Source organism: Carassius gibelio, chromosome A7, assembly GCF_023724105.1.
Source record: "Carassius gibelio isolate Cgi1373 ecotype wild population from Czech Republic chromosome A7, carGib1.2-hapl.c, whole genome shotgun sequence".
In the NCBI taxonomy this organism is placed as follows: Eukaryota; Metazoa; Chordata; class Actinopteri; order Cypriniformes; family Cyprinidae; genus Carassius; species Carassius gibelio.
The window spans coordinates 6931303-6943875 of record NC_068377.1 but is presented as its reverse complement, the minus strand read 5'-3'; the positions used below and the strand labels follow the sequence as shown (position 1 = coordinate 6943875).

The 12573-nt window shown below is 34.9% G+C and overlaps 1 protein-coding gene across 3 annotated transcripts in view; it reads right to left on the bottom strand.

Moving 5' to 3' along the window:
* Nucleotides 1-12573, bottom strand: part of LOC128016527 (DENN domain-containing protein 5A) — a 46934-nt gene that overhangs the window by 11016 nt on the left and 23345 nt on the right. For 2 of the 3 annotated variants that reach the window (XM_052601091.1, XM_052601092.1), the window contains 8 exons: nt 7453-7668; nt 6920-7154; nt 5465-5615; nt 3562-3655; nt 1196-1327; nt 926-1078; nt 730-817; nt 141-225 (listed from right to left, as the gene is read on the bottom strand). In XM_052601091.1, the coding sequence (XP_052457051.1) occupies nt 141-225; nt 730-817; nt 926-1078; nt 1196-1327; nt 3562-3655; nt 5465-5615; nt 6920-7154; nt 7453-7668 (1154 nt within the window). Of the gene's footprint in view, nt 1-140; nt 226-729; nt 818-925; nt 1079-1195; nt 1328-2150; nt 2256-3561; nt 3656-5464; nt 5616-6919; nt 7155-7452; nt 7669-12573 lie in introns of all 3 variants that reach the window. The other variant, XM_052601093.1, reaches the window with a different exon arrangement.

Genomic DNA, 12573 nt, shown 5'->3' with positions numbered 1-12573 from the left:
ACCACTTTGGTGGAAATATGATAATCAAACATAATATGTAATGCCTACTCGTAACATACTGCCAAAGTACAAGCGAAGGCATCCGCACTTCTCTGTGTATTGTGATTGTTTTCTCTTCACTATAATGGTTTAATTCTCACCTCATGTCCTGTATCAAAGACACCTTGAGAGGAGGCATCGCACAGCCAGCATCTGACTTCCGTCTCTCTGTGTTATGAATGATACCTGAGACACAAAACAGGGAAAATATGCTGAAAAATCAAACCTATTCAGCATGTTTTCAATGAAAGCCAGCTATCCAAGCACTATACAGGCTCTGATCCAAACACTAGAGAGCTGCCTACCTAGAAAGCATTTTTGGCATCATCCTTTTTTACTAATATTTGTAAAATTCTAAGGCAATACATATATCCCAGAATGCACTGCAACAAAACATATTTATATTGTAGTCAATATTTAAAATGTACATGTATGTTAATGTAAAATGTACACGTGCGTGCATTGTGCTTTATAGAATGAGTATCATTCATATACTATTATAGTATTTACTATTATTGAATAGTTTTCATTTTATAATGTTTTTAGCCGTCAATGTTGAGTTGCTGCCTATGTAGAGATTTTCAAATCAGTCACTGTTCTGTTTTGACTAGAATGCCACCTCAGAAGAAGAATTCTATGTAGATGTATGGAATTACAATGTGCAAATGTTGTATCATCTTAGTATTTTACCAGGAGGGCCGAGGCCTGCTGGAGTAGCGTCTCTCTTCTCTTTACTCTCCTGATAATGTAAGAGGTGCGACCACAAGGCAGATTTTCCCTGGCAAACACACAGAGCAGGACCAGGTCAAACAAGCTTGACCATATTACACAGTACCACACTCATAAGAGATGCCCATTGTAAGCCCAGTCTGTGTTGTGTATGTACCTGCTTGACCTGCAGACCGTGGCTCCAGATTCTTTCCAGCAGATCGCACAAGCTGGCGATGAGTGTGTTCTCCTCCACTCCAGTGATGCTGACCTCCCCGTGGCCCAGCTCCACCGCTTCCCGGCCCATCTTCTCCACCAGCATGCGTTTGGTCTAAGTCAGATCAAATGGGGTTGTTATTACAGCTGATATCCTGATCTACCCGGATCACCCAGATGGATCAATACCAGTTTTATGAATTAAAATATAGAGGAGGATCAAAACACACACCTTATTTCTGCACTCTTTTAACAGTCCCTCTACAAACTTCCAGTTGGTCTGTGCGATGACTGAAGGTGACAGGTTGGAGAGTTTGGGCTGGCGGAGAGTGGTGCCCAGGTTCCTGGCCTCCTGGATGTACTTCTGCATTGACAATATCCAAAAGTCACATGATGCCCAACAAAAGACTTTGATTTTTTTTTTGAGTTACTTCAAATTTAGAGTTCTGGTGGCCTTAAAAACCCAAAGTCCACAGTAAGCACAGGAGGCTTACAACATATACAGAACACCTACAATACCCACACTTCTGAACTTTAAATCTCGGTATTTTGTTAAATTTAATTTACCACAATATTATAACTTAACTCATGAAGAAATATATTGAAAATAAATAAAAAAATTATGATATATGTGTACCATAAATTTAAAATAAATAAAATATGAAACCGATTTTTGGGACCATTAAGATTTCATGAAATGCATTGTATACACACACATATATACACATAAATAAATGAGGACTGGCACTGTCTTAAGTCACACATAAGCAAAATAAAAAGATACTAAAATAATATAAAAATGGTCAATGAGACCATGAAGGAGAGGGGTTTAAATTAGTCTAATTGTAATAAAAATGATATGACAATACAAAAAAAAAAAAAAATCTCAATTTAATAAAAGTCTTTATTTATTACTTTATTTATTAATTTTTGTTTTTTTGGAGCAACATAAGACCCAGACCTAGTTTCTTTCTGCAGTATACATAAATGACATTCACATCTTGGCTGTATTCACTGGCCAAATAAAACACATAAGGGGAGAGATTTAATTTTGAATTAGACAAATGTGTCAAAAACAAGAAGCTACAGACACTGATGGGGATGAGGGCTCAAACTTTCGAGATGGGAAAAGCAGTGGGGAATTGTGGGTAGATTGAGCGTGGCCTGATCTCTCATCTAGAACATACCACATCCACCTTGACAGACTTTAGACAGGGCCTGAAGGACTGCGAGAACCAGTAGTAGTCCAGAGCCAGCAGAAGCTGAAGCTCAGAAAACAGACACTCCACATGCTGAGAGTGTGTGTGTGTGTGTGTGTGTGACAGAGGAAGACAAGAGAGAGACAGACAAGTGTGAAAAAAGAGGAGTGAAGAAAAGAGATCCAAGAAGAGAAAGTTAAAGAACAAAAACAAAAGAAACACATAAATCATGCTATGAAAGGAAATAATAACAATGGACAATAAAGTAACAGAGTGTATTAAGAAAAATAAAGAATAGGAGAAAACATTCAGAAACTAACAAGAAAAACGTACAAAACTAACAAACCAGTCAAAAATTTAGAAACAGGGGGTAATAATAAATGATAATAGTAATAATATTAGATTGTGAAATAACGCAAATAGATTATGTTGTGAACAAAATATTGTACTGTATATAATATTGTAAACCAAAAAAATATAGTGCTAAAGGAATTTATATGTATGGTGATCACTTTGCTGCTTACATACACATAACACATATTTATTATTTACTATCAGCCAAAAGTTTGGAAGTTAATGTTTTGAAAGAAGTGTCTTATGTTCACCAAGGCTGCATTTTATGAAATATTATTACAATGACAGAAAAATGGTTCTCTATGTGAATATATATTAAAATGTGATTTATTCCTATGATGACAAAGCTAAATTCTCAGCATCATTACTCCAGTCTTCACTGTCACATGATCCTTCAGAAATCATGCTTATATATACTGATTTGGTACTCAAATATTATCAATGTTAAAAACAGTTCTACTGCTTAATATTGTTGAAAATATTTAGTTTTTCAGGATTCTTTGATTAATAGAAAAATAAATTAACAGAATTTGATTTGATTGAGTTTTTTTATAATATAAATGTCTTTTTTGCCACTTTTGATAAACTTAATGTATCCTTGCTGAAAATAAAGTATTAATATTTGTATATATATATATATGTTTTAATCATAGCTACCCCAAACATTTGAATGGTAGTTTATTACAGTTTTCATGAAAATATTAATCAGCAAAATCTGTTTTCAACATTGCTAATAAGCAGAAAAGTTTCTTGAGCATCAAGAACACGATTTTTGACGCTAAAGCCTGGAATAATGGCTGCTGAAAATTCATCACAGAAATAAACTGTATTTAAAATATATATTAAAATAGAACATTATTTTAAATTGTAATAATATTATGTAATGTTAGTATTTTTAGTGTATTGTTCTAGGCTTGGTGAGAATAAAAAATCTTTGAAAAATGTTAAATATACATATAAATATAATCAATAAATAAATTGTATAAATACAAATTTAATTCATATATAGCCATAACTTATATTTCATTTTGCATTCTGTCCATACCTCTCTCTGGTCATTGTCCAGATAGAGATGTTCAGAGTGTTGTTTCTGTCTGTCCTTCCTCCGCCATTGTGCCGGTGCGCTGCGCTTTGCCCATCTAACACACCACAACAGTACCATTAGACTGAAACTGAAATCACAAACTGGCCAGCAAAGTTTGCATTTGGATGACGTGAACCAGTCTCAATGCTCGATTTACCCAAGCAAGGAAACTTCTTGGATCAGCATCCTTGCTGGTCTCCAAACAACCTTAATATGATGTAATATGATCAAATATTTTTAATCCTTCTAAAGATATTAGATATATATCTCAGTATTTTTTCCTCTGAATTAGCTTTTGATGAACCATTTTGAGTTGATACCATCATTTAAATAAATGAGCCATTGCGGCAGATTCATAATATTTAAAGCAGTAAGTAAGAGTCTCTCTACTATGGAAGCCTGTTTCCGCCATTGAATAAAAAAATAATACAAGGAAATTGTGACTTTTTCTGCACTGAATCTCCAAATACGTCTTGCAGAAGAATCCCAGGAAATCCCTATAGTGGTTGCTGAATAAACAGAAGGTTTAAATGCTTTTATTGATTCAACGTGAATTATTAACACACGACTATGACAATATATGCTTTATCGGAGTTCTTATGATTTTAATTTTCATTATAATAAAGTATATTTATAATACAAGGCTAATCGACATAGCCTATTTTGCCGCTTAGAATACTATGAAATATGTTGTGTGTCTTATTCTGTGTAAGAAGCCACATCATCTCACAGAAGGATTTATTTTAAACACTCGACTGACGTTATGAAGTGAGTTTGGAGTAAAAACATGTTATTAAATGTGGTACTTTCAAGTGCTTTCAGATGAAGCAGCATTTACTACAAATAGTCGTAGTTTACCGTGAAGCTACGCAAACAGCTATTATTATCATTAAATATTTTTTGCATAGCTTGTCAGTGAACTAGGGCTCTGTGTAGTAAATGCAGCTCTATCTGAAAGCAGGTGATGGAGTTACTACTAATCACAGAACTGGTTTACTGACAAGATGTGCATGATAATCGCATATGATTAATCGTGCAGGTCTACGATATAATGAGATCATCATATAAACTTGCAATTTTTCTCAGAATTGCAACACATGCAATTACAAGTTATAAAGTCAAATTAAAATTGCGACTCAAAAATGTGTTATTAAGTCAGAATTACAAGATATAAACTCACAATTGTGATTTATAAAGTTAGAATTTTGAGATATAGAGTAAAAATTGTGAGTTAAAATTGTGAGTTATAAAGTCAAAATTACGAGATATAAAGTCGCAATTCTGATTTTCTTTTTTTTTTTTTGCGCAATTCCAAGTTTACATCTGGCAATTCTGACTTTATAACTCGCAATTGCGATTTTATATCACGCAGTTCTTACTTTATGAGATGCAATTGCGAGTTATAAAGTCAGAATGGTGAGATATGAACTCGAAATTCTGAGGAAAAATTCAGAATTGTGAGATAAAAAGCAGCAATTACCTTGTTTTATTTTTTATTCAGTAGCGGAAACTGGCTTCCATATTCTATATACCAATAAACAGTCATACATATAATTACTTTCCTACATATATTTTTAATAAAACATTTTAAAGCATATAAAATGCCACCCAGGGCAAAATTTTTGTGGATCAGTTCACCGAAATGGGAAGTTCAGAAGCACAGTGACTCACAGGACTGAATCCATCCAGACTTACTAGACTCGCGTCATATTTTATGAGAGTTAACAAATGATGCTGATCCTGGAACATGAACAATTTAATCCTGTCGTGCCAGTGTCACAGTAACTGAGAGCCTTTGTGCACTAATTACTTAACTAATTGGTGTCTCAATACATCTAGGAAGAGCCAAGTGATTTATTCTCACTTGTTGCTGGTGGGTCCAGTAGAGAGAACATCGGACTGTAAGCGGGGGAAAAAGCCCGGCTCATAGCGGCCCTGACCGATCTTCATGTCCAGCAGGTGGGGATGCAGAGCCGTGTGGTCGATCTTACACAGCCTCATCTCAATGGCCTTTTCTAAAGTGGCAAGAGATGAACACATCACACACATATTATTGATGAATCACAAAAACCCTGTATGGTTTCATCAAAAAAAATGTTGAACCCGTCACAGAGACACAAACCCCACATGGTGGGAGGAGTGTGAGTTAGTGATGTGGTAGAATGAAAGACTGCTGTGAACCCACATGCCACACTCAAAATATCTCTTACGCAACACAAAATCTATCAGCCATTAGAGATCATACTGCGAGAGCTGTGAACAATGTCTGGAACAATCTGCTGGAATTATTCAACATTTAACAATATTTATTTAATTTATTTAATTCATTTTCAGATACTAATGCAACAGCTTGATATGGTTAGAAATATTTCAGCAAGTTTCATGCAAAGTATCATACTTCGATTCAGGGGTTTACATGTTAGCAAACACCGCCAATAAAAAATGATTCTTCAAAATAAATGAGATGCAATAAACTAACTTTCTAATGAGTTTAAAATGGACATCTTTTAATCAATCATTATTCATGTTAATAATAAATAACATTTCCATTTGGCTCTCTATGCTTGAACTGTCTCATTTCATCAGTTGAGCTAATGGAAGACATTTGCATGTAATGCACGTGATTCAAGAATACTATCCATAATGCATTGCAGGAAGAGGAATTCAGCATGACCGTTGCATGGAGTGAGCCGCCTGAAACATACAGATTTTCTTATTAATGAGGCGCCATGAGGAACACAGATCAACTTCCCGGTAACATTTTACAAGCAAGGTGTCTGGCTCCATATTTATCAGTGGCCAAGTTCAAAATGCAACCAACTGGCTTTGGCGAGTAAACTAAGGTGAGATCTCAGTTGCTATAAATATGCAATGGTAAAAAGCTTGATTATTAATTTGGAAGGACAACACTATTTTTATAATAATAACAACATCTTATATAGTAGATTTTCTAAATATATGCAATTTTAAAATCAAAGATAACCTTTTATTTAATTTAAAGCTCCAGATATAAGAAAATATTTTGAAGAATGTTGGTAACCAAATAGTATTTTTTCCTTCACATTTTATTACCCACATTTTTTTTTAAATACCTTCTTTTGTGTTGAATGGAAGAATTTTTTTTAAACGGGTTTGGAACAACTTGAAGGTGAGACAATTTTCAGTTTTGTTAACTGTTGCCGTAACATTATTTATGCATTAATGCAAAATAGTTCCAGTAAAATATGTTAAATTTGTTACATTTCAGTTGCATGCATACAAGTATCCCAAATTGTTTCATTTCTAAAATAGATTAGTCACTAGTTTTAAACCGTCTCACCGGCTTCATCGATGTTGGTGCATTTCTGGTACATGGAGGTCCGCAGGGTGGGTGTCCTGACATTTAACATGCGGATCTTGTCAACACGGGAATCAAACACTCTCAGCGTGTGCTCTTTGTCCTCATCATCGTGGCACAGGATCTTACTGTCAATGAAAGAGGCAAACATCTGCGTCTCCAGGAAGCGAGAGAGGAATGGCAGGTAAGGTTCGGGCTGATCTGACAGGAAAGAGGCCTGCAGAGGGCAGAATTCAGAAATGGCAAACACATGAAGCAGTTTCAGAAACCTTCCAAACCTTCTTAGTTACTCTAAACTTACGACGCTATAAGAGTAGTTTTTTTTTTTTTCTGTATTATTTCTTTTAGGTACATTTTAATAATGAAAAATAAAAACTTTAGCGATCTAACTTGTTGGTTGTAACATAGGAGGTCATCAAACTGGTCCGAACTGGTTGACCACCTTGCACTGGAAATATACTAACCTAATAAGTTTTTCTAGCAGGCAAGTTCATAAATGGATAGTGAAGCATCACCTTGTCGAAGTTCTGCATCTGGTCTCGGTTGCTGAACCAGGACTCTTTGTCTTGGCTGGACTGAATGACAAACACCTCATAGTCAGAGAACATCTGCGTGAAGCGGTTGGCGAAGACCTCTCGCACATGAATGTTCAACTGATGCTTTTTCAACTCTTCTTCATCACACTGCACTTTTGAATCCTTATCAGTGATTGTATCCTCCTTCACATCCAGCTGTCAAACACACCAAAAGAAGCACACACTTATAATCTGCACAGAGATGCAGGACAAAAAAAGGTGTTTTTTAATTAAAAACTATTACTGTCATAAGAACTACAGGGACTGCTTGTTGAAATGACATGACAAGGCAAAGATGTAGCTCATCATGAATATTAGTCAGAACTGAAATGTAACAAACTTATTATGATTAAAAATACTAAATAATAAGTGGGACTATGTCCCCATCCTAAATGATACTTCTCTATAATTCTGTTAACGCAAAACACAATACAAAAAAGCAGCAAACAATCTAACAACATTTTTTTTCTCAAAAAATTTCAGCAAGGTTTGTGTTTCTGTCCAGCAGTCATTTTCTTTCATTTTAGGAGATGTTTTACTAATTTTGTAGTTATTTTAGCACATAATGACTTAACAAAATGAGAAATGCTTGGCATTTTGTTTGGTTTCAGTTAACATTTATCATATTTTTTTTTTATGGTTTTAGTTTTAGTTAACCCTCTGGAGTCGATTAACGCCGATACGTGTCATGAGACATTTTCTCCTGATAACCCCAAAAAAAAAAAAAATTATACTTTCAGTTTTAATCATACAGATGAGGGCAATACATCAATCGAATCTGTAAAGCCTTTTTTTAAACCTTATTTTTTTATTTTTTTTTTTTTTTTTTTTTTATTGTGTCTGTATTTTAATTTAATAAAGACATAATAACAAAACTTTGTGCATTTATGAAATAAAGATAACAAACAAGGTGTGCTGTCTGCAGCCTTTGTCTGCGCTGATCGTCATGTACAAACACGTCATTAAAATGAACTGTAACTCCGTGAATACTCAACAAAGAGACATGAGAGAGAGATCTATAGAAAGCTTGACATGTCTACTTTTGCTACCGAAAACAAATATTAGGTTTTAGGTTTCACATGATGTGTAAACGTTTTACTAGTTAGACTTTTTCCTAACTATAATTCTTGACTAAATGTTTAATCATGTGAAACATTATGAAGTTTCAATAACAATATACAATACTATACCTACTATTCAAAAGCTTGATGTAAATAATATAAAAATAACAAATAAATGTAAATGTAACAAATATAACAAACAATGCTGTTCTTTCAATTTATAAAAAAAAAACCTGAAAATATTCTCAGCTCTTTTCCACATCAATAATAATAATAATAATAATAATAATACATGTTTTTTTTGTAGAAAATCAGTGTGTGACTGGAGCAATGATGCTAAAAATTTAGCTTTGAAAGACAGCTTTGATTGTTCCTAATAAACTGTTTAACTGCACTCGCAAGTGAATATTAAATTATTTTGTGGGATAATTCTATATATTCAAAATAAACTACAAACATAAAATTATATAGATTTATTTTGTTCTCACATTCTTTCTTGTAACTCCTCCCTCTCAGTGACACAGCTGACAGAACGGCTCATTATGCAGCTCATTATGCGGGCCTTTGCCTTCTCAGGTGTAAATCCCACATAGTGCATGATAGTTCACGCCCTCTCTCTTTCTACACAAAAAGTGTCTTAGAAAATTTAAATCAATATATTGTTTTCTGTGAGTGAGTAAAAAAGATAATTTTCACATAATTTACAAAGAAAGATTCTAGGCTACAAGCTCCAGTTCTCAAAAGTCCCAGGAACCAATGTTCTGTAGGTGTTTCATGGCCTTATTCAAGTGATTTAACATTTTTAGTTTTTCACTAACCACGCATAAACATTGTTTTCTCAAAAACACAATCATGTACATACATGCTGCTCACATATTATTATAGCCCAGTTTGTGCTGATTACAGTGAGACTAGACGTTAGCCATTTAGATGTTTATAAGAATCTGAAAAAAAGCACAAATGTCAGGGCATGACAAAACTTCTCCAGGCCACAAAAATACCCTTAGGCCTCAGAGGGTTAATGATAATAACTCAGTTTCTGTCACATCACATTTCATATTTGCCAAAATTGTTATTTCACTCCTTAGATTTCAGTGTTGGCAGATCTACTTCATCCTTGAAACTTTGGTTTGGACACAATGTCATCCTAATATTATATAAGGATTAAAGAATCATCATTCTGTATGTTCCTAATATTAAATTACACTGTAGAATTTTCTTCTGAACTCACAATGAAAAAGCAACAGATTGCAAAATAAATAATAATAAATTGCAAAATAAATAATTGTAAGTCAGAACTTAGTTCTGTCGATCAGATGGAGGCAGATGAAAAAGGGGCAGGGTTTAAGCAGCCTGATTGATTGGAGGAGCCCAGCGTACATTACCAGAGAGGATTCTGACGTTTCAAGAGTTATCACATTTTATTAAAAGGTATAAGCTCAATTTCTGTATTTGTATTTTTTGAATGAAACTAATTGTTCAGAATTAGATCAATAACAGTCATTTAGAAAATAGGGTGAGTTTCCATTTCATGTCAACTCTAACAGTGAAGGAATGAGTTAAAAGAGAGGAGGAAAAAGAGAGTGGGAAAATTTGGCAGCAAATATCAGCGCACAGCTTTCAGAGCTGATCTGAGTTATCTATTCTCCATGGTAACACCCTGAATGGAGAGCAGGGAGTGCTGGGAAGGGAAGTCTACAAATCTGCCTTGATTTATGAAGCAAGTGAGGCTCGTTCCCAAGAGAATATAATCATACAGAGCAAGCGGCAGTACACAGAGAGCAAGCAAATCAAACAAGTGCCTGACAGCTCATTCTATACATGGGAATCACTGAATATGATGGAATTTAACTAGTACAGCTTGAAGGCTGTGGCAAACTCTCTCTGGGAGCTATATTAAGAGTAAAGGGTCAATCCCTGGTCTTTAGACAGAGTGTGTTCTTAAGCTGCTTATGTCACTGAGAGAGACCTCAAGCTTTCTGAGAACAGAGCGTGCTCAGTCTTAACAGCCATTTGTTCATCTTTTCATTGCCCACACAATCATTATAATTACTGCAGACACTGAAAAGATCTGTTTTCAATAAAGCAGCTGTCATCACTGCTCAAGTCACTGTTCAGTAAAAAAAAAAAAAAGACTGAAATCACAGCAAACCCCCAGAGAAACCAGATGGACTTAAAAATGTCTGAGTGAGTGAGAAAAGGTCTTTGTCTGAGAGAATTGACAGCATCAGGAAATCAACTGTGGAAAAAATGTTAAATATTCTGGAGGAAATTCAATTTGTATCACATTTTACCATGTTTATGAAATCTAATAACATAAAATACATTTTCTACCATTTTCTCTATTATATATATATATATATATATATATATATATATATATATATATATATATATATATATATATATATATTAATAGATTTTGTTATATTCATAAATAAATAAATAATAGCTTGTTAAAAAAAATAGCTTGCTCAGTAAAAAAAAGTTTATTGTTTTGCATAAATATCATTCAAGGTAAGAATTGATGTGTCCCAAATGATATTAAAATAATAAAATGAATGGGGGGGGGGGGTTGTTATTGGCATAACTTACATTAATACATTCATGTTAAACATTACTAACATGAATGCATTATTGTAATAAATTAATAATATAAAATTTTGTAACAACTTATTTTAGGGTGTCCTTGTTACACGTTACATGTACTTAATAGTATAATAACAATTAATTATGTGTAATTCCATGCAAGTAACCCTAAACCAAACCCTAATCCTGGTCATAAAGTAAGCACATTTAGTTTATTAATATTACTCAGTACTTAAATGTAAAATTACATGGTAACAAGGACACCTTAAAATAAAGTGTAATCCATCATTTTACGGTGGTACCGGCATTATTACATACTTTCCTATTGCAAGCAAATTACATAAATTTAGTATGTGACTTGGTTAGGGCTGCACGATGTGTCGTTTAAGCATCAATATCGCGATGTACGATAGTCCACGATAGTCACATCGCAGGATGTGCGATGTAGGCTGTCGTAGTTGATCTGTACAGGCCAGCTGCTCCCCAGCCCTGGACGGATGTGATTCGGGGATTAATTGCACAGCTTAACCATCATAGAATGAAAGTTTTGACAGGGCAGAGAGATAGAGCGCGCGCGAGAGAGAGATAGAGAGAGAGTGCGACAGAGAGCGCAAGAGAGAGCACGCACTCGCGAGAGAGATAGAGAGAGCGCGAGAGAGATAGAGAGAGAGCGCGAGAGAGAGAGAGAGAGAGCGAGCCCCGGCCGCACGCTCACCGTCTTCAAATAAACGCGAGCGCTGTCTTGCTCTCTCTCCCTTGCGCATTTTAATCAATTGACACGATGGTGTCGATGTTTAAATCATTTAAAATGAGAATGTAAATGTGCTCACCTCATTTTGTTTGTAAGAAAAAATTTGATTCGATTTCATATCGCAATATATATAACAGAAAAATAAAATATTGCAATGTAATTTTTTCCCAGTATCGTGCAGCCCTACTTGGGATGCATCCAGAATTTGGTGGATTTTTAAGGAATTTGGTGGATTTTTAAGGAAGTATGTGGATACCTATCAGTGACTACGTTTACATGCAGCCAATAAACCGTTCAAAACCGGGATATTAGCAATAACCCGGTCGCGCACGGCCATGTAAACACCGGCAAAAACCCGGATATGCTCATATCCCACTTAGGGCTGAAACGATTCCTCGAGTAACTCGAGTTACTCGATTACAAAAAATGATCGAGGCAAATTCCTCTGCCTCGAAGCCTCTTTTAACTTATTTTTCGCAGGTTCTTTCGCAATGATTTTTTAATGTGACACATTGTGTTTACGTCACCCACAAAGTGGAAGGAGACGCAAGCGCTGCATCCGAGATCGCATACTGCAAGGAGTCAGCAGTGTTTTGATTAGAGCGCGCGGGCAAACCTGAAGAGAACGTCGTGGCGTGTGTCCATTGCAAGATAGAGCTG